The 23,809-nt window shown below is 40.9% G+C and overlaps 1 protein-coding gene across 3 annotated transcripts in view; it reads left to right on the forward strand.

Annotated features, from left to right (window-relative positions):
- The window catches only part of CACNA2D3 (calcium voltage-gated channel auxiliary subunit alpha2delta 3), a 494,938-nt gene that overhangs the window by 360,464 nt on the left and 110,665 nt on the right, over positions 1-23,809 (forward strand). For all 3 annotated transcript variants that reach the window (XM_081848836.1, XM_081848837.1, XM_081848838.1), the window contains 2 exons: positions 737-817; positions 5,811-5,885. In XM_081848836.1, the coding sequence (XP_081704962.1) occupies positions 737-817; positions 5,811-5,885 (156 nt within the window). The remainder of the gene's footprint in view (positions 1-736; positions 818-5,810; positions 5,886-23,809) is intronic.

Genomic DNA, 23,809 nt, shown 5'->3' on the forward strand with positions numbered 1-23,809 from the left:
TGGGCGCATAGCAGCCTACTGTTCAAGGTGGAATAGATCACAGGTAGGAAAAAGGTAACACGTGTGCACCTGTAACCAATATTACCATAGAAATTCCCTGCAACAACATGTGCACATGTTTGTGCATAAGATACTGTACATCTGTGCACACAGACACAAACATGTGTGCTTTTGCTGTCACTGTGGTTTTTCTGATTGGAGCAAATGTCTGTAATTATTCTTTTCTTAGACTAGTGCTAGTGTATATATCCATAAATATTTCTACTATATTTCTATAATAGGGATCTGGGGTTTTAAAAATCTATTTCCATTTTATATTTGCATTTACCTTGCCCTTCATATTTAATTCTTGCCTCCTGGGCTTCATAAACTATTTGAAACAGAAGATAAATTGCATTTTTCTATGCCATATTTTGTCTGGATGGGGCTTCCTGAGTCAGGGTGTTTAATTGAAAGCATCCTTATCAGCTGCAACTTTGCACACAACCTTTGATTTTATTTCTAGGGTAGGGGAAAGAAGACATCTATTGATTTTGTTTGTGTGCGTATTCAGCCAGATTAGCTGCAGCCACCCATAATACCTTGTCAAATAGTTGGAAGAATTAGCTAGTTATCGGCAGTGCTCAGTGCAGTTTTAATTCATATGGGAAATACTTATTGACTGAATCACTGTGCTCTAACTGTAATTGTTTGTTCCAACTAATCTGCATTTTTCCCAAACAATCTTTTAAAATAGAGATCGAAAGGCATTCTTTTGGGAGTTGTGGGCACAGATGTTCCAGTGAAAGAACTTCTAAAGACTATTCCAAAATACAAGGTAAATAACATTTTGATTACCAGTTCATTGTATTGAATTAGAAGTAAATTACATTTATATGCTACAAAATATCTATTGAATCCGGATATGCTTTTCTGCAAATGAGTAGTGTCTTCTGCAAGGGAAGGGGCTTTTCTTAATGTAACACACAACCATTGTGCAAGCAAAGAGAAGTGAAATCCAACTGTGTGGTTCTGTAGCGCAAGTTCTTGTGCAATCTCTTTCACAAGGCCTTGTACAACATTTGACAGGCATTGCTCCAAGTGTTGCACACCATTCCAAGATGTGTTCATGCTATAAATCATGGTACTGAGCCTTCTGTTATTTGCAGAATATTGTCAGTGCTATCATTTCTTCAACGGGTGTAGCTCTAGAGGGGGATCCAACCCATATTATTCAAACAAATTATTTATTGGGTGTGCTTCTTATGTATAATAAAGCCAGTCTAGGTAAGCTTTCTTCACAGATCATTCCCCCCAAAATGAAATCCCAGATCTCTTAATACCTTAGATATTACTCAGTAATGTACTATCCCTTTTTCAGAAATGGCTACATTTTCCAAATCCTTTAAAAAGAAGTGTGTTGTTGTTTTTAAGAAACCCTTCAAAACTTTGCTAAGCATATTCCTCAAGCTCCTGCATGATCATAATAATAACTTACAAGCCCCAGACCTCGCTTTCTGGAAACATCAATTTGCTGCACCACGTGGATGTAAGAGCGAAGCAGAACCAAATCCTTTTAGTGCTGCTTCCGCTGCAGGGCACTGCCCAGTTGTGTGGCTACCACTGCTCAGGAACAACCAGTGCTGCCAGTGGAGCTTAGGAAGCAAAACCAGGCAGCAGACTGTAGGGAAAACTCTTAGGAAAGATACTTCAGTTTGCTATGAAGGAAGGTTAGTTGACAGGGCTGGGAAGGAATTTTGCACACATTCACAACTGGTGTGGGTCTTTGACCTTCCTCGTAGCAACATTTGTGTTCTGATGGTTGTTGTTCGTTATTTTATATTTCACCACAACTCATTATTGCAGGTGGAGAGGCATTGGGTTGAATCCAGAGCAGGGATGAGCACCTCTCTTCCCTCTGGGAGATCCCCTTAAGGGATCCTGGGTGGTGCTTCAAGGCCTCAGGGAGGTAGCACACATACTGCATTCCAGGCTGTATGATAGGATCATGGTATCAGTGCACACAGTGGTTGGTCTGCAAGTCATGCAACTTCCACCAACAGCTGCCTGATAACTAGATGCCATCCCATGCCACACCAAAACTCAGTGAGCTGTAGCCAATAAAGTTGTGGCCTATTATAACCCACACAAGCCTATGTGTGGCTTTTCCTCTCCCACATTCCACACTGCAGGCTGCACAATATATCACTGACTTCCTCTTGCTTAGCCAAGCTTCAAGAATGACATAAGATATTGGGCAAATGAGAATTTTACATTCAAGTGGTTGCTATGCAACTAATGCACTCCTTTGCTTGTAAAACTATAAGCAAATATACAAGAGGACAATACAGCAATACCCACCTACACCCACACCCACACACCCACACACACACACACACAGAGAGAGAGAGAGATTGTTGATTTAAGCAGTTCTTCATAGATTCCAAATAAAGCTTGAGTTTCTCAAACACATTTTTTATCTTCTGTAAGATTTGTGGCTATCTATCTTACTGGAGTTAGAATTTGGGTATGCAATTACAATTATTGCCAAGGTTCTGAATTAGCTACAAAGCAGTCTTGAGGAGAAATTCTCATATGTGATTTGGTATCTTCAAGGTTTGCTGAGGTGAATAGTAAGATCTAAGGCAGCACATTACTAGTTGGCAGTAATAGTAAATTCTTGCATCAGAATTTTAAGTCTGCCAATGTACCTTGTGCAATATAGTTGATAATATATGTGCCAAAAAGTACAGTACCAGTTTCAAGTGCACTGGACTGGAGTCCCTTTTCATTGTCCTTAGCCATTTCCTTCAAAGCAATCTGTACCTGATTGTGCACCACATTGTATTAGAAATGACCTCAGTTGATAATTTTGTGTGTGTGCAAGTACAAGTGCACACACGTGATGAGGGCTGTTCAAGGGCAGGTCAGCCGTCAACCTCTTTGTACCATCAAAGCTGTGGCTCTTGAATTATGCTGATTCCCTCTTCAACTATAGTCCCTCATGCCCCATAGCACACCATTTCCCTGACCTTCAAGAGCAGCTTTTCAGGGCCATGGGAGAAATGGGAAAGCGAGGGGATGGAGAGGAGAGAAAAGCCCTATTTTGTAAGCAGAAACCTGTTTATGCTTCGCTGGATCCATCCCACCATTTCCCTGGTGGTATATAAGATTGATCCTTACTTTAGAATGAACCTTATCTGAAGAGAGTGGCCTTTCATATAAAGTAATGTGACCTTTAAGCTAGAGAATGTCTTGAGAACAGTCACAATTGATTAAGAGATGATTTGGGCAATTTTAGAAATAAGTTGTATTATGCACTGCAAAACACACACACACCCAACCCAGCAGGTTTAAAACTATTTCCTTATTTGATCTGCCTTCCCAGCGGTAAAGCTGTGTTGTACAGAACATCTGCCAAAGCTATCAGCAGCGGGGTTTTTTCACTAGGGGACATTTTAATGACTAGACATCAGTGATTTGAAGATACATTTATTGCAATCAATGAGGGCAGTCAGCTGTGTAACAGAAGCATTGTCAAAAGGGGTAGGATTGCTATTGAAATAAGTGCAGTGCTAAATTTGATTATGCATGTACTTTCAGGCCTAATACAACACTACATTGCTCTCAGATTACTTCCAATATATCTCTGAGGTTTGAAAGTGGAAATTGTATGAGCCTCTGAATTAGAAATAGTCCTTTTTTATGCATATAGTATTATGTCCATCTATTAGTATTTTTTTACTCTCTTGATCACAGACAGTAAGGTGCCTAGGTCCAATTACCAGAGTCTCCTATTGCCTTTCAGTACTGAAGTGGTTTAAACCAAATCAAGGTTTTTCCTTATCTTGAATAAGTTTAAAACAACAACTTCCATTTTCCATGGAAAATAAAGAGCAGCAGATCTTCTGCACTTGCTAATTATGTTTTAGGTTCCTCCTTTCTGATAGATCATATTGCTCAGCTAACTTGGAGTAAAGGAAGCAGGGATGCTTCATTTTTCTCTTCCCTTCTGTAAAGCCAAAGTTCTGCTGCCAGTAGAACTGGAGAAGGGGTAACGTTTGCCCTGCCAAGACCCTGGGGTGTAAATGGTAAGCATCATAGCCCAAATCCAGGATATTTTAATTTAAAAATCTGAGGAGCCCTGAGCAGGCATATTTGAAACTCCTTCCCTCATTTTAATTTAGTAAGACAGCTGGATTTCTCGCAAAGCACAACAATTGAGATTTCACATTGAGCTCAGTCATAAGCTCTGTCAGTGACAGCTGTGCCGGTTTCTGGGAAGACTGTATTTGGGGGGCTTTCTCATCCAAAGGAACCACAGAAACTAAAATAAACAAGACTTGCTTCCATATATTCTAAGGATGGTCGTGGAGATTGGGGGGGCAACTAGAGCCTTCTTAAGCATCTTCTTGCACTTTTTCCTGGCATGGGATTCTATAAGTGATAGGTGTCTACTTGTAACAGGGAAATCCATCATATAATAATTTTACTTTTACCTATTCCAACATATGTGTCTATCCAGGAGTAAGCCCCAATGAGTTCAGTAGGACTTACTCCCAGATGAGTGTGTATAGGGTAGTGGATCAGGTGAAGTCCAAGTTATACTGCTGGCTTAATAAATAAATAAAAAGGCAACGAGTGAAATACTAACATTTGACAATAGTGGGTTGCCATACTGATCAATATGTGTTTTAGTTTAAAGGGATGGGACCAAGAGAGAGAGGTGTGGCTAGAGGAGGAAAAGAAGGGGCCAAGAGCCGCACTGTGCCCAAGGAGCCCTGGAAGCCATCCCACAGCCACTACTGGCAGCACTAAATGTGTTAGGTTAATGTGTATATATCTGTTTATTTCCCCTAAAATACAGAAGAGAGTGAGAAAAGATGCATGCATGCAATGAGGTGGATATTGTAGCTCTGTTGTTTCCTGCAGGGATGTGGAACCTCAGGCCCGGGAGCCAAATTCAGTTCTCTAAGCCTCTCTGTCTGGCCCTTCAGTTTGTCCCCATGCCACACACCTCGCCAGCCCCTCTTTGCATCCTCCCTGAGTGTCCTTGAACTCTGGTAATGCTCTTGCTGCCTGGACGGCAGATAGAGCAGGCTGTGGAAATGTGTCTAGAAAAAACCATCCTGATATCTGTGGATTAAGGGCAGTATACAAATTCAATATTAAAAATAGTAGTAGGACAGTCGTACCTTGGATCCCGAAGGCCTTGCATGTAAAACGTTTTGGCTCCTGAACACCACCAACCCGGAAGTGAGTGTTCTGGTTTGCGAACACTGTTTGGAACCCGAATGTCCAATGCGACTTCCGCGGCTTCTGATTGGCTGCAGGAGCTTCCTGCAGCCAATCGGAAGCTGTGCCTTGGTTTCCGAACATTTTGGAAGTCGAACGGACTTCCGGAACGGATTCTGTTCAACTTCCGAGGTTCCACTGTAGTAGTAGTAGAATTTGCCTTTTATCTTTTGCTTCTAGCCCTGCCCATCATTGTTATGTGACACCCCAAGAAGGTTGCCCAGAGCTCCCCACCCCTAATATACTGAAGTCCCCACAGCTATAGGGATTATTTTTACTACATTTTAAAGAAAAGGGACTTCACTTGAATTTGAGCAAAATGCTTTATTGCTAAAGGTTTATAACTGCCAAGTTTGAGGTGCACAATGCACCAGGAAATTTTCCTGAAAACCCACTACTGAAATGTATTTCTGTGCGGTTCACATTTTTTAGATGGGTCTTGTGCCAGAGAACTTCCTGACGGTTTGTGTTCCAAAAGTTTACCTGCTCTGTAGGCCCTATTTATTCAGGTTCTTTTCTTTCCTATATCCTTACAGTTAGGTATTCATGGATATGCATTCGCAATCACGAACAATGGATACATTCTGACTCATCCAGAACTCAGGCCTCTGGTAAGATAAAAAATATGTTGACTGATTTCATACATGCCGAGATAGATATGTTTACATTTTCTTCTTCTTCTTAAGATAGACAGAATTAAAGAGCAGAGTGTAGTGGTTCACAAGGACGACTACTAAAAAGACTACTATTTAAACTTAAATACTGCAGACATTTTTCCCCCTAGAAGCTTCAATGCAAATAATAACATAAGCCTTTTGGTGATACAGAAATGCACAGGTTGTATGGTGAGAGACCCAAACCCCTGTAAGTGCAAGGCAAAGCCATAAATTGCTGCAATTATGTACACTTACATTAAAGTGGAATTCTGTGTTCCTAAGTAATAGCCCCTATTTGTCATGTTTAAGTGGACTAAAATTTATAAAACTGTGTGGATATTGTATGCAAGCTCCTTCTCTTCTTTATCTTCGCTTGAAGGATTATTCCCCCCAATTACTCTTTTTTAAAAAAGTGAAAATTCATTTCCATCACCCTTTTTGCCTTCTTTTAATTAACCAAAGTCAGAAAGAAGTTTGATGTGCCTGTTATGTAAAAGTTTATTGAATGATAGCATAGGCTGTAGCTTCATTTTTTTGGTTTTATAGGAACACTTTAAGAGTTTCATCACCATTGAATCTAACTAAAGGAGTGGCATTAGTGAATTCACTATAATATAATATGGATGCCATTTCTCAGGTAGGCACTTAATGTAATTATCAGAATTCAACAATATATAAGCAGAAAGCAGCAATATATCTCAGAGGGGTATTTGCATATTTAAAAAATCAGGATTATTGTACAGAAGGATTGATGGAGTCATAATTGGAGCTTTCACAAACATTTATCCCTCTAACGTTTGGATTAGGCATTATACTTGGTTAATATTTACATTTGAGTGGTTGATGAGAAGATGAAATGAAATTGTCAGAACACCAACATTTTCCTGGCTGTTCCTCCTTCCACCCCCAAGAAGTTTGTGTGTGTGTGTGTGTTTTGTTTTTTTTTTTGTTTTTTTTTAAAAAGAACAGTGCAAAAAGGCAGTGGAATTACTTTTTTGGTATAAACTGTTTCATTCTAAATTTAGACAAATTATCCTACCTATAAAAACTGCTTAGTATTTTGGGATGGGAGCAGCAGTGTAAAGCTGGGGGTAGCAGCAGATGTGATGTTAGTCATGCTATTAGCCATTATGTGAATTGCTTCTCAAAGTGAACTGCAGGCATGAGCAGAGCAAATCGGGAGCAGGATCCTGGTGTGGGGTGTCCCTGCTGTGGTCTCAGTCTAGATCAGGCCCCCTGCACCGGCTGATTGCAATGTGAGGGAAACTCCCTTTTGTTTTAATTGCAAATAGCAGGTGTCGTGATCCCAAATCAGGACTGCAACAGGACACAGTCTGCCTCTTGTGTCTGCCTCCTGTGCCGGGGCTGTAGTCACTCCCAGCACCTGCAATTGGCTTTTAGATTTCAAAACACTCATTTGCTCATTGCTTGAATGGAGCCTTCCTTAGTTTATCATTCAGTCTTCTAATGGGGTGGGGCTTTGCTTCAGACTCCCCTCCCCCAACATGTAGATGGCGGGGGGTCAGAACCAGCAAGCATAACCTTGTTCTCTCCTGGTGTGATTACATTCGTTCAAGAGAAGAATGGCTGAAACAGTCTTATGCATTTCCTATTTACGGTAATTCTCTCTCCCATCCCTCCCCCGCCGCCCCCCCCCCAATACCAACCCATGAGGTAGATCAGTGTGGTTTTCATTTTAAAAATGAGGAACAAATTCCAGGAGGCACTGGGTTAGTTGCTGTCAGGGAATCTGTAAAAGGGAATAAGAAACCCAGAATCTCCCAGATCCAACACAGTGGCTGCAATGGATATTGTACAAAGCTAATCTGGAAGTGGTGGGTTGAATCCAGCGCCGCATGTGTGAAGTTCCACTCACATAATGAGATTTCCCCTTATGCATGGAAGGGGCTGCAAGGAAGAGAAGTGTGGTGCTAGCAGAGCAACAGCCGTGGATGCTCTTCAGGTCTTAGATTAGCTGCTGAGTAACTGTCCTTTCCAGCTGGGCACCTTGTTCAGAATTGTATGCAGAGTGTAAATGTTGTGTTCAGTCGTATACATAGCCCTGGTTCCGGGGGGGGGGGGTACAAGAGACAAACCTGTTTGTGTGCATACATATTGTCTGGTGTGTCCCCCCCACCCCTCAGAAACAAAACAAAAAAATATTTACCATGTACCACTAATATGTGGCCAAGATATAATCAGTACACTTAGCTTTGTCATTAGTAAAGCTTTTAAAAAAGAGTTTGTGAATAACTCTTTAAAATGTCATTTGGGTAAACAGGATTTCTTACAACCTGTATAGTATCCTTCCCCACCTTTTCTACATTAACAAGTTATAGAAAATATGGACAAATATCTCACCATGCCTTGTTCTCAGCAGTGAAATATAAAAGAAAAACTCCTGGAGAGTTTAATTCTAGTTTATTATTGCTAGGTGGAACACACACAAACTCAGCAAATGTTGTTTCACTTAAATATAGTTTTCTGTGAGTATTTAGCTTTTGTTCAACTCTATATATTCCTTTGTAGATATATGTGATGCTTTGTAATGTATTATAGGAAAATACACACTCTTTGAAACCAGTTTTGCACTTTAAGAGAATTATAAGAAGAATGTTGTTTTCTGGTTGGACTAGATCAAGAAAGGAAGTAAATCAAAAGTCCTCAGAAAGCTTTGCTAATAACATTGTTAGATGCTATTTAATTTCTGCATACGTAGGAACAAAATGTCAAAAGAGACCATTTATAATATTCATGGATTCTTTTAGAAACCTCTTGTCCTCCCCAGTTTCCTAGAACTCCCACATCCTATTTTACTGACATTATTTGATGTACTGAACAAAGTCACACAAGCTGTTTAGAGTGGTCCTAAAGTCTTTCACATCTCCCTCAATGAGCATTACATAGATGGCTGTGAGCCTATTGTGCCCATCCACCAAAAAACAGAACAAAAAACCCCCACGGATTTCCACTCATGCAACTGGATTTTCCCTTCTGCTCCCCCTGCAGGCCCTTGTATGCTCTGTTATGGGAGACCCTTTGGAGCAGATTTTGGGGGCTATTGGGAACTCCATGAGAGGGAGAGAGAGAGAGAGAGAGAGAGAGAGAGAAGGGAGGAAGGGCAGCCCTGTGGTATTCAGGGAAGTCCACTCATGAGACATTGGATTTCATCCTATGTGTTTACTAGATCCCATTTTCTTTCATGGCCTGTTTCTATAATGATTCAAAAGGACACAGAAGGATTCATTTGTGTAAACATGTATATGCTGCAGTGATACGTATCTCATTCAAAAAGAGCATTTGAACTAAAACCTTGTGTGGACCATTAGTAAACACATAAAATCCTTTATGTGCAGCACCCCCCTTATTTTGCTCAGCGGTACATACCTTTCTGTTCCATTTAAAAGAATGGGTATCCTGTTTCTGCAAGGAATCTATGACCACACAAAATGTACATACTAATTGTAGAACAAGGATCCAGGAGGATATGCATTGATATTCCATTTAGTTATGCTCCTAGCTAAAGGACTGTGTAAAGACTGTGAGATCTGTTCAGATAGTATTCAAAACAAGTTCCTGGCCTTTCAGAATCCTTTAATCCAGTTGGTGGATCTCAGGATTCTAGTACAAAGTAGGTCCTGCAAGGCAGATATCTTCCTACATGGCTCTGTGTTACTTAAAAGTAACACAAGGGCCCTTACCTTGTCTTCTGCCTCTCTTTAATTATGGGTTCCATAAACTAGATCTCATGCATTCCTTGTTTAGGAGGAAAATGTGGAATGAATTCCAGCAACAATAAATGATACAAGACAGATTGGCAAATGATGTAATCTTCCTTCCTTGTTTTTGTTCATGACAGCAGTTTTTTTAATGGGAAAAAGTGGATGTTTCCCTTCCTCACATCACTGCACATCTCTGGCTCATTACCATACACAATCATTCCAATGGTAAGTGCACAGATAAATAAAACTGTGAGGCCAGGGAGCTCACTACATTATATGCATTCCGTGGGTTTTTAGGGTCCTGATTTTTATTTTTATTTTAATCTGGATCCTTCAGCATGGTTTCATATCAGCACAGCAATAGAAGGAACTTAAAAGCCATCTCCATTTTCTCATTTATTTGAAGGATATGAACATATATCCTGATTAGCTTGTGTATGCTGTGCTGGTCAGAGGTGCTTGTGGGATGAAGAGCAACTTAATTGCAATGAACTCAAATGATAAACTAATAACCAGTAGTAACTAATGATATAAAATTCCCATTTAATGATTTATTTATTTTTAGTGGTGCAGTGATTACTGGAATGGTTTGTTACGGTGGGAAAATTGTAAATGTGAATGGGCCAGAAGTCATTATGTGTATGAAGGAAATTTGCTCTCAGATCATATTGGGACTATGAAGATTTTTTAAAATGATGTGTTAGCCATGCAATAGGAGGAGGTATTGTGAAATACATTCCCCTTTGGAGGGGACTAGAAAAACTGGCTAACATGTGTAGTAAGTGTATTATACAAAAAGTCAAGTTAAAGCTCTCTAACAATTCTTCATTTCAGCCATATTTTGATTGATATATTTGCTGACTTGAACTTTATAACTGAATCATCTTATTGAGATTCTGTTCCCTGCCAGGTTTACACAAATTAGAAAGGGGGGGACCTGTGACCTTGCACAGGTTGTTGGACTACAACTCCCATCATTTGTGCCACCTGGGGCTGATAGGAGTTGGAGCCTAACATCAATCTGGAGGGTTCAGCGTTCCTGACATCAATAACACTTTGAATTGTGATCATTTTCAATTAAGTTGACATTCTCTTGATCAAGTCTTCAAGAAGAAAGCTAGTGTTGACCTTCAGAGGAGTGCAGTAAGTTTAAATTAGCCACAGAATCTTCCAAACTCTATGGATAAACAAAGGTGAGTGCAGCTCAAATCATCTGAGCAGCTTTCCTTATAGATACTTGTGCTGGTGATGAACTATGTAAGATCAGACATTAGATGGCAGCATAGCACTGCCATGTATAATCAACCATTGACATAGCCTTCACTGGAATCTGAGCAGGCAGAGCCATTATTCAAAACACACACACACACACACACACACACACACACATGCATGTTTTGAATATGTTGTGTTTATGTAAAAAGTGAAAGTTAAGACTTGTATTGAATGCGTTTCTCTTTACTGCAAAACACAGTATTATTAAAATGCAGAAACAAAGCCCCACTGGCATAAAATCATATATGGCAACAAGGAAACAGAAACTCTATATGTTTCACTTTCTGCTACATTTGAAAGCTCTGTTTGGCTGCAGCATGGAAATATTAACAGGAAATGTTTCCACGGTCCAAAGAAGCAGCCTTGAAAAAATGCATATACTTAAAATGCACAGAGTTTATATATATATATATATGCAGGTTTTGGTGTCCTCGGGTGTCTTCCCGTGTAAAAGTTGGGGTGTCTAGGCGACGTTTCGACGAGGTCTCACTCGTCATCTTCAGGCTGGTGCTTTCGGCTTCTTGTTACTGGAACAGAGCAGGATCTCAGTGTTTGAGTTCCTATAAATACTGTAGAGGGGGTGTGGTGTATAGCCTCCAATGTTCTGGGCAGAGAGGAAGTTCCCAGGCTAGTGTGCCTTTTCTTCTTTTGTTCCTTAATTACTTGAGAGATATCTTGAGTGATTTCTTGAGTGATATCCTGAGTACCACTTAGGTGGGTCATTAGGTGTGGATTAGTTGTTAAAGTCTTTGTGTCTTGACCTCTTGAACTTTGTGAAGAGTTTTCCTGAGAAGATGGCTGTACTGTACTTAGTTGTGCTCTGGCTTGGCTTCGTGTATAGGGGCGAGCTGTGGTTTTGTGGCTTGTGTCAGCCAGATCTGTGTAGGGATTGCAGGGGGGTGCAGCATCCGGAGGTGCCACCATGGATTGGCTACTGGATGGTGTCTGTAATTCATCTGTGGAGAGGGTCTGGGTTTGGGTCTGGTGTGGTTGATTGGTGTTGGCGTTCTGTGTGCCTCTGGATCTGGTGTCAGTTTTTGTGGGGAGGGCTAATTTCCAGATGTCTGGCAAGCGGGATGTGTCGTCACGCTTGTTCATGTTGTGAGGGTGTTTCTCTATCTCGATGGCTTCCATGATTATTCTCTTGTGGTGATGTTCCGTGTTAAAGAGCAATTTGGAATCTGCAAAATTAATTTCGTGTCCTGTTTCTTTCATGTGTTGGAAAAGAGAGGAAGTTTTTTCTTCTTTTTTGACGGCATTCTTGTGTTCTGCGATACGTGCATTTATTCGTCTGTTTGTTTGTCCAATGTACGTGGCTGGGCAGACTTTGCAGGGTATTTCATAGATCCCTTGGTTTTCCAACTGGATTTTATCCTTGGGGTTTCTGAGGATATTGGCTATTTTTTGGTTGGTGCAAAAGGCTGTTTTGATATTGTGTTTATGGAGGATTTTGCTAATTTTATCTGTAGTGCCCTTGATATAAGGAAGGAGGGCCATGCCATTGTTTTCTTCTGTGTCTTGGTCAAGACACAGAAGAAAACAATGGCATGGCCCTCCTTCCTTATATCAAGGGCACTACAGATAAAATTAGCAAAATCCTCCATAAACACAATATCAAAACAGCCTTTTGCACCAACCAAAAAATAGCCAATATCCTCAGAAACCCCAAGGATAAAATCCAGTTGGAAAACCAAGGGATCTATGAAATACCCTGCAAAGTCTGCCCAGCCACGTACATTGGACAAACAAACAGACGAATAAATGCACGTATCGCAGAACACAAGAATGCCGTCAAAAAAGAAGAAAAAACTTCCTCTCTTTTCCAACACATGAAAGAAACAGGACACGAAATTAATTTTGCAGATTCCAAATTGCTCTTTAACACGGAACATCACCACAAGAGAATAATCATGGAAGCCATCGAGATAGAGAAACACCCTCACAACATGAACAAGCGTGACGACACATCCCGCTTGCCAGACATCTGGAAATTAGCCCTCCCCACAAAAACTGACACCAGATCCAGAGGCACACAGAACGCCAACACCAATCAACCACACCAGACCCAAACCCAGACCCTCTCCACAGATGAATTACAGACACCATCCAGTAGCCAATCCATGGTGGCACCTCCGGATGCTGCACCCCCCTGCAATCCCTACACAGATCTGGCTGACACAAGCCACAAAACCACAGCTCGCCCCTATACACGAAGCCAAGCCAGAGCACAACTAAGTACAGTACAGCCATCTTCTCAGGAAAACTCTTCACAAAGTTCAAGAGGTCAAGACACAAAGACTTTAACAACTAATCCACACCTAATGACCCACCTAAGTGGTACTCAGGATATCACTCAAGAAATCACTCAAGATATCTCTCAAGTAATTAAGGAACAAAAGAAGAAAAGGCACACTAGCCTGGGAACTTCCTCTCTGCCCAGAACATTGGAGGCTATACACCACACCCCCTCTACAGTATTTATAGGAACTCAAACACTGAGATCCTGCTCTGTTCCAGTAACAAGAAGCCGAAAGCACCAGCCTGAAGATGACGAGTGAGACCTCGTCGAAACGTCGCCTAGACACCCCAACTTTTACACGGGAAGACACCCGAGGACACCAAAACCTGCATTCCTGTACCCGTGAAAATCTACGAAAGCAAATATATATATATATATATATATATATATATATATATATATATATAAAAAATCTTCCACAACGGGAAAGCTAGTAGGCGTCAGAGAGACAAAAAAGGAAAAACACCAGCCACAATTCAAAACACAATAGTAATGACTCCTCTTGTATTACAGATTAGAATATATAGTAATACTGTGTAATACAGAGCACAGGAAACATCCTCAAATTAATTCCACTTGTTCTCATCGTGTGTCTTAAAAACATAAAATTCTGATCTTAATACACACACACACACACACACACACACACATATATATTATTTGTAAAAAAAAACAAAAACATTCTTAGGTGTGTGCGTACACACACACACACACACACACACACACAGAGAGAGAGAACGAGAGAGAGAGAGAGAGAGAGACTGTGTTCTGTTACCCTACATCATGATATAGTATCATTCACAGAGACATTCTCACATGCTGAATGTCAGCTGGGCTGCTGAGTCCAGCCACTTCAATCAGTAACTTAGTTTTTCTTTTTAGTGAGTGAAAGTCACTCAGTCACTTAATTGACACCTCTAAAATTGTCGAGACTCTTCCTAAAACTTTGAAGAGCATTGCCATCCCCTGGTTCCTCTCCCCCAAGTGATGAAAAAGAAATTGGGCTGAATGAAGGCTTATAAGGGAGTAATTGCTCTGAGAGACCCAATCAATTTAGAATTTGGGCAGAATAATCCCAGTTCGTGCTGCTCGCTATGGTTAGGAGGTGTCCTCCTGACAGGCCTCACCAGCAGTGGGCTGCATCACTGCAGAGGCCCTTGCCAAAGGTGGTATTTCAAGCAGCGGTAACCAGCAGTAGGTCCTCAGAGTGATTTGGGGGAGAGGTCAGAGCTGGGCTGGCAATGGATCAAAGCAAACACAGTTCCTGGAGAGGAGTCTAATTTTGGACCCCTGAGCTGCAGCAGCCTGAAGCTGGCACAGCAAAATAGGTACAGCATCTCTTCCCTCACCTTCTGCCTTAGCCAGCAGGAGCCAACAGCAATGAATCTGCCACTGCACACCCTTGCTCCTGTGAGAACTGCACCCTTAAAAGCCTACACTATTTGGGCTTTCAGTGTGAGCACATATACACTCAGATTTTCAGTGGTTTTCACAAGCTACCTGGCAAGCTGTCCTGTGGACCAGCAGTGGTGTTCTGTGCTTGGACCATCCAAAACTCCTCATCAAGAAATAAGCTGCCTTGTTCTCATCCATAGGAACCTTCTAACCATTCTTTAACATTTGTTCCATGTAAAGTGCCTTGTTGTGGTAGATGCAATGATGCCAGCTCTATAGCCAAGTTTGTGTACACGATCTTTCTCCCTTGGTTATAGATGTTTCAGCCACCATGTATCAGCATGGACATTGCAAGTGGGACAAAATTAAGCCCATACTGTATAAATAACATTGGAAGTGTTTTAAATTAAAATGCCAACTATGTTCAGGATATTTCTCCTCATACTGTCAAAATTTCTCAATGGACTGAGAAATAAATCCAGCTGAAACAAATGAGACTTAATTCAGATGCATTCTGATCCAAATAGTGCGCTAGTATAAATCAGGGGCAATTAAAAGTTTACCGCCTCTGAATATGGAATCTTGGCTCTCATAACTATTGAAATCAGTGCGCCTTTTCAGTAAAATCTGGTTTCAGTTGAGGTGTAAGTTTCTCAGTTTGCTTATTGGAGTTATACAGCTTTAAACTTATTTCTGTGGGACTATTCGCTCTAATAAAGTTTAATAGCATGTGTAAATGCTTCCAGTTCTGAGTCGTAGCCAATTTCACGTTGATACCGCATTAAGACGTTGGTCTTGAAAAAGCAGTTGATCCGCTACTTTCGGGTTGAGGGACCTGTCGCCCTCCTAGTGCGGCTAGTAAAATGGTTCCAAATGGAACAGAATAGTAAATATGAGCATACTCTAAGGTTTGACATAAACACAATTTGAGAGACAATAAAATATGAACCTTCCTTGGAATGCGTTAAATGTAATATTGTTGTATAGGATAGATCTCAGTATTGTGCTATTACAGACACTCCATCTGTGCAAGCATTTCAGCTTGCCAGGTACAATCATCAGCCCTCTCTTTCCCCTACACACTGCTCTGAGGGTTCTCCTGACCCCTCCAGACCCAATTTTGGTTGTGCAGCAGAAGAGAGGGAAGCCATTTTACATAAGTGGAAGCCCTTGCGCAGGCGAAAACTGTTCCAAGAGTATATTTGTAAGAAAGTTGTTCCACAAGAGTGTAGCAAGGAAAATTCACCAGTCATTCTTTGGAAATCATTTGAACTTACTTCCGAGTAAATGTGATTATTGTTGAGCGTTTAGGATTTTGAACTATTTCTGTAAACTGCTTGAAGTTTTACCAAAATCAAGTCGTATATAAATGTTAACTACAATCCATGACTCCAGTACTATTATTGTCCAAGAGCAAAGTGGTGTGTGTTCTCCCTGCCTACTTAAATGTATCAAAGGTCTTGGGGATAATAAAGTAACACATTTCAGCTTAATAATTTAGTTTGCCGGGGGGGGGGGTGCAGAGTGAGGGGGAGACTCCTTGGTCCTGAACAGGATAACTGTTCCCCTGAAAGACCAGGTGTACAGCCTGGGAGTCATTTTGGACTCACAGCTGTCAGTTCTGTGTCCAGGGCAGCTGTTTATCAGCTCCATCTGATACGCAGGCTGAGACCCTACCTGCCCGCAGACTGTCTCACCCAAGTGGTGCATGCCCTGGTTATCTCCTGCTTGGACTACTGCAATGCACTCTACATGGGGCTGCCTTTGAAAGTGACTCAGAAACTACAACTAATCTTGAATGCAGCAGCTAGACTGGTGACTGGGAGTGGCCATCGGGACCATATAACACTGGCCCTAAAAGATCTTCACTGACTGCCAGTACGTTTCTGAGCACAATTCAAAGTGTTGGTGCTGATCTTCAAAGCCCTAAATGACCTTGGCCCAGCATACCTGATGGAGTGTCTCCACCCCCATCACTCAGCCTGGACACAGAGGTCCTCCTCCAAGGGTCTTCTGCTGGTTCCCTCACTGCGAGAAGCAAAGTAACAGGGAACCAGGCAGAGGGCCTTCTCAGTAGTGACGCCCTCCCTTCAGATGTCAAAGAGATAATTTTAGAAGACATCTGAAGGCAGCCATGTATTGGGAGGTTTTTAACGCTTGGTGTTTTATTATGTTTTTAGATATGCTTAAAGCCACCCAAGGTGGGTGGGGTATAAATAATTTATACCCCAGATGGGTGGGGTATTATTATTATTATTATTAATAATAATAATAATAATAATAATAAATGTTATTTGTTATTATTTTACAGCAGGCTGTTGAACTTTCATTTTCTGAAAAGAACCTCATCAGCTGTTGTACTTTGTTTTGTTTATAGGCACCAATGCTGGATTGAGAAACATCATGGATCAGACACAATTTAATTTAGGAATGTAATGTTAGCATTATGTTATCAAACCATAAGCGAGAAAAAGACATTGAGAATCTACCACAGGGTTTGATTCCCCCCTCCCAATAAATGGTATTTTAAAAAACTGAAATAGAGATTCAAACCACACACCAGGTTTTCCATGCGTTGTTAAGAGCTTCTATAATAGATCATACAAAGACAAGAGGAAAATAGCCCCCTGCTGCCACTTGGCTCCAGAATCTGGGGTATACTCTTTTTTCCATTGACATTGGTGCCCACATATGCTAAGAACACTGACTCCTGGTCAGTACCCTCTTTCATCAATTTATCTATACATTTCATGATGCCCACCAACCTTCACACCTGCATGCCAAAACCCTGTGATTTCAATGAGCAAATCTGCCACTAGGAACACTCTAACCCAGAAGCATATAATTGATGAAAGGATATCAGCTCATCGCCATAGCTAGTTTCTTACTTTTTCAAGCATTAGGCCCACTTACTCCACACTAGCACTGCATACAGGCCATTAACACCAGTATATTATCTCTTTTAACAATATGTATTTTCCATCAAGGAAGATCTCCATATTAACAGTTTAGCCAGGTCAGGTACCATTTGCACTGAGCTCTCTGCATTTGCCCTGCATGAAAATAATCATGCAGTTTGCTTCTAGTCCCACTCCTCTTCGATCGCTTATTCTTACGACCACAAGCATGTGATAGTTTAACTCAGCTGTTTCTTTGCAAGCCACGTGATCTCACACTTATTTCTAGTCATGTAGGATAGCTCAGTGCAAATGAAACTTTCCTTTACTTACAGGCAAACTACAACTCATGTACTTAATAAGAACACAAATTCCCAACATTAGTTCAGATTTGATGACAGTGTTGGTTTCATTTTTGTAGTAATCCTATATTCTACAAAATCCTATTTGTTCTTCTTTCAAAAGGAAGTTAACATGAAAAATATTCACAAAATCATAACTGCCCTTATACAATTGTTTTCATCATTGGCCTTGGTAAAGGAATATATATATATATATATATATATATATATATGAACGAAAGATAAAAACTTCCCCCTAAATACGATGGCAGTTTTGTACTCAAAGCAAGTTGCTGAGTTTAAGTTACCAGTAAATGTTAACAGCCACAATGCATTGTATGTAGCAAAAAAGACCCGGTGTATTTAAAGATTGCTAAACCAGTATTAAGGCTTTCATAGCTGTAAATTCTGGGAAAATTTGTTTCTCCTAATATAGAAAAACAGAGAAATCCAAGTCTCAGAGGAAACATTAATGCCCCACTTAAACGGTGTTAGCCTTTCATAAGCAGCAAATCTCATTTCTCTCTGGGGAGTCCTGCCTGAAAACTAAGATAACCTACACTTACCCTTGCTTTTTCAGAGACTCCATAAAACTCTACAGCTGTAGCTGACAGTGGAATATTTAAATGATTTGAACAGTGTAAATGCCTTGTGTTCATTTAAATAACTGAAGAGTTCAATTACTTGAATGTCAACAATTATTCCTGTCGGAGTTTACATGTTAAAAAAGAAAGAGCATCTGAATCCCTGTGAGGGCATTAAATTGCTATCTAATTAGCAATCCTAAATTACATATATTAAAAAGATAATTAACAGTTTGAATGCCTTGCTGGAAAAACCAGTTGCACATACAAATGAAATGCAAGAAATTTGGTAGTAATATACTTGCAGTTTACTTTGCTTCTTTACTTTCAACTTTGACGTTAGGTAGAAACAAGCTCACCGAGTTTTAAGTCTGGTAATGTTGAAATGATGGCAGATGGTTTAAATTATTTCCACTCTAAGAAGATATAATTATAAGCAGCTGTCAGTTTTACATAATCCTGAATGATAAGGTCTTAAGAATGCAAATTAAATCCTAAATTAAGAGGGTTTGCTGTGGAAAGAATCAAGTACACGTCACACTACTAATCTGCTTGTATGTGGTTGATCTGATCTGAAGGTATTGTTTACCCAGTCTTTATAGGTACATAAAGATCTGTGCACTATTTTCTCTGTCATTAATTTAGACCAGGGGTAGCCAGTGTGGTACCCTCCAAATTCTATTTAGCTCCTATCATCCCTGGTTATGCTGGCCGAGGCTGATGGGCATTGGAGTCCAATGGTAGCTGGATGGCACCATGTTGTCTACCCTTTATTTTGATCAATACTTCTTAAAGCCTTGTAGTAAGGAAGCCCCTTTTAGTCATGCTTGACCCATTTGGCTCTCCAGAAATACAAAACAGAGGGCAGATTCTCTATTTCATATGACAAAATTACCACAAGGCATTTTACCACAAGATCCCAAGTGCTTCAGGCTATTCCATACAGCTGCCTTTTCACGTTGTGAAAGTAGTATTTACCACGTTTTTTTTGGGGGGGGGACTTTTGAAAAGCAGCAAGTTCCAGCTGTACTGAGGACTGACTTTATCTCCTCAGAAGTAGCATGAGAGGACAGCCAAGGTAAAAATACAGATACCTCAGCTGTATAATCTGTCTATAGCAAAGGTTCTCAGCTCAGAAAGAATGGGGCTTTGAGGGCCTTTAGACTCCAGGCTTGTGGGATCTGCTCTGTTTTTAGTTAGTTTTTTTACTAGAACCCCAAGATCCACCAATAAGAGTCAGAACAGCAATGGGGGTGTCAACATATTCTTAGAATTAAGTAACAGAGTGCCTCTGAGCGTATTCTCATAGTCCTGTCACACACAAATCCTACCCCAACAAACTTTATCTCAGCAGCCTAATTTAGAAGGGTGTCGTTATTGTTATTATCAGTGTTGCTGCTGGCAGTCAGAATCCTTGTTGATATGCTGTAAATCAGTCTGAGATCTAGTGGAAGCTGATCTATCTTCTGTCTAGCCAGGGCATTCTGATCTACCTTCTGCTTCAAAGTTATCCAAAGTTGAAAATATCTACGGGAGAGGTGGGTGAAGTTCCAATAGCTCCCATTATCAGTTGCATTGGTGGATTCCTTACAGTACTTGCATTGTTATGATTAGGTAGGTTTGATGTATTAGGACAAAGACTTGCCTGAGGAGGGATTAGTCAGCTTCTTTTCATACATTCATATATTCATGCACTCCTGCATTGCAGGTGGTTGGACTAGATTACTCTCAGGATTACCTTCCAACTCTACAGTTCTATAATTCTGTGGTACCAACAGCTGTTTATATCTTTTTAGAAGACTTTTTCACTTTGAGAACCAGGGGTTTAGATGTGTTCTGTGTTATTTGTAACATAAGCGTGTACGGGGGGGGGGCGGATAAGAAATCAAAATTTTCTCATATGTTACATTGCTAGGGGATTCTTTCAGGGCTGTACATCTTTATTTGCTTCCCTTTTCCCCCCTGTGTGAAAGCTGAGGTTTATTCCCCCACCCACTGCCCCTCCTTTTATGTGACATAGTTAAGGGTTGGGGTTTTTTTCATTGCATTATGGGTTGGAAATTTTACTGCATGGCAGATTGCTACTGCCAGCTGGCATGGACATCCAATCCAAAATAACTGGTCTTCATTGCCAACCATAATCTAAGAATTTCTGGATTAAAATCTTAAATTATAGCTTTGGTCTGCAGCTCTTTCTTTGGAAAGGGAGGGAAAAGGTTAGCTCTTATTCTCTTATAAGAAAGCAAAGAAAGTCACACTTTTGTTTAATCTTAATCTTGGGAGTTTGCTTTTACAAGGACCCTTTTATGAGTGAACACATTTCAAATGCTTTACAAATTCAGGGCCCAGCAGGGCTCAGTAAAGGATCATGCTCAGCTACAAAATAAATGCAGCTCACATGATACTAGGATTGCAGGAAACCAGGTTTTTTTAAAAGTAAATTAAATAAAAAAAGCTTAAAAGCCTGCCAGTGGAGATTTAAACCGAGAGCCCGTGCTGCTCCCAGATACATCCCCAGGGGGAGAGTTGTACGTATGCCAACTTAATTCTTCCTCTGGGAATATAACTCCGATAAATGGAGCAGAGAGGTAGTTTTGCAACTCCAAAGGCTGAAGCCTAACTTCCATTCTAATAATGAAACCCAACACTGGGTGGGGTTCCCTAGGCTAGACTTGTCACGTGATATTTCTGCCTTACCTTGTTAAGTGCTCACTCGCTAAGAAAGTATGTTGTCTAGAACCAAGGATATTAGCAAACTGGATTTGCATGTTGCTTTTAAAATGTTACTCTCCCCCTCCCCATCTCCCTATTACATGCTTGAGTCATTTGGATATTTGAACTAAACAAATTCCTTATCCCACCGGCAACAACACCTGGCAGTGTTGCGTGCCCTTTTTAACTTCTGCTTCTTCCATCGATGCAGGGGAACAAGATCCAGCAGAGGTTCCTGCTGCAGGAAGATGGGGGGTACCTTCCCACTGTAGCCCGCTCTCTTCAGGAAGGGTTCCCAACTCTCTGGGGAAGCTTTCCAAAAAGAGGGGGGAAATGGTGAAAATCCCCTCTCCTTTCCCCGCAATGGGATTATTCTGTGAGTGAAGTTTGAAGCAGAAGTAGAGCACTGCTGAAATCAAACCACAGGCCTATCACGTCCAAGATCCCATGTCTCTCTCTGTGGCCAGGCAGATGACTTTGGGAAGTCAACGATCAGGACATGCAGGCAATAATAGCCCTCTCCCACGGTTGTTCCCCAGCGCCTGGACATCAACTATCTGGATTCAAGCCAATCTGTTTTATTTATATTAACTTGATTTACACCCTGCATTACTTATAACAACTTGAGTAAATCATCAGAGCAACAATGCAAGATAAAAGAAAGAGAAAAACTGAGATAGAAATAATTATAAAAGCATGTTAACAATAAGAAAAGCAATATTAACGTATCAGCAACGTGCCAGATTAAACCTGTAACAGTTACCCAAAAGCCTTCCAAAAACAAGGAGTTTCAGTGCTTTCCCATGTTTGTTATGGGTTTCATACGTGTTCCATTAGGCTGGTACTGCTATAAGCATGCCAATGCTGTCAGCCTCCTCCCTTGGGCAGCTCATAGTGGCTGCTAGAAAGTGGGCAAGGAGGAGGGAAGGCTGCCACCACTGAGGCCCAGCCCTACGTCCCATGCCAGCTCTGAGGGGCATACAGAGGAAGAAAGGGGGAGCGGATCACAAGGAGTCTTGATTTTTTTATTTAAAAAAATGCTTTGTGCGTCTGCATTTAATCTTGCTCCTTTCTAAAATTTATTTATTTGTATGTTTTTCTTTTTGTAAATCTACCAAAGAATAAAACAAAATCTCAGGACAGTGGAGGGTGTGTAGTGGTGGAGGAAATGCTCGGGGCAGGGGGGAGATGACAAAAATGGGGGGGTTGAGGCGGGTCACTTGCGGGAGGGAGAAAGAAATGTCCCTATTTTCATCTGAGGAATGTTGGAGGGTATGTAATACCTCAAGAGGATTAGAGTGAGATTGAGAGGACAATCCAAGTTTTCCTTATGCCAGGCTGTGGAAGAGGGTTGGATTGAGTGGAAGTCTCCCTCTGCGCAGCTCTGCTGTCTGAGCAGGCCTGCTGCCTGCTGCCATATATGAGGGTAGGCAAGAGTACTGGTCATACCAATGTCTGCAGAGCCCAGAGAAAAGGCCCCAGAATGTGCTGTTCTGAGAGTGGAGGAGGTGGCAGTTTGCTGTCTCTTAAGCAAGTTTCACTGCTGTTGGGTGATGGCCTGAAGCCTGATTCAAACCCAATCACTATGCTAGCCTGGAGCTTGTGAAGGAGCAGGTCTGAATGGTCTTCCCCCTCTTCCATTGCAGTGGAGCTGTAGCTGTAGTAAATAATTCTGCCACTCTGCAGAACCCTGCTGGTGTGGAGTGGGGAGGCTGTATTTTGCCCTAAATGTGGAAATGTTCTGAAACATGCCGGCCAAAATAAAAATGTTTAGAAGATCCTACAATCCTCAGAAATTTAGCCCTCTCTCACGTCTGTGTGAAAAAAGGTAAAAATGTTTATAGATTGCCACACTGAGGTTACAGAATCCATTGTGCAATGCAGCTGTGAACAAAGCGTGTGAGCTTAAAAGAATTTAATACCTTTTCCTGAAGCAAACAATTCCTCAGAGTAATGCTGGCAGAATTTGTATAGGCAGTTAGATTTTTGGCAGAATTCATAGCTTGGTGCCAGAAAAGAGTTTTTCAGATGGATGTCTTTCTGTGGATTTTGTACAGCCTTAGTTTTAACACCGAGTAATACAGAATAACTAACTGTGTGCGCTTGAGATGTACTCATAACAGAATGCATTCATTTATTTTCTTGGGTGAGCTCACAACATTTCATTGTAGGTATTAGCTTTAACCCACAACAAGGTGTTTCTTCAGGGTCTCTCAGTTGTGATGTGCAGCAGGGGGCAGGATTTTCCCACATTACAGGAACACCAGTGTCAAAGCCATTTGTCATCATGCGATGCTTATTTTAAAATGTGAGATTTACAGTGTTACCATATTAGTAATAAAAACAAAGAGCATGTCTCTATTAGTGTGCCTCTTGTGTTCTCCCACCCATCCTCCCCCGTGAAAGGGTTGATAAACTACAGTATCAGCAGATATTAACACCAAACTTCCTAGGAATAGGGCCTTATCTTGTTTAAAGAGAAATATATAAACGTTTTGTTGATAACACTTTAGGAAATATCACTTCCTGCATGGCTGCAAGAATTATTTCAGGATGTAGTTTATAAACTTTGAGAGTACGACTTGCATACTTTCCATATGGTGTAGTAGCTGGTAGTCTAATGTATCTGTGGTGTTCATACAAAGCAATTTTCT

The sequence above is a fragment of the Podarcis erhardii genome, assembly GCF_964252035.2.
Source record: "Podarcis erhardii genome assembly, chromosome: 2".
NCBI classification, from domain to species: Eukaryota; Metazoa; Chordata; class Lepidosauria; order Squamata; family Lacertidae; genus Podarcis; species Podarcis erhardii.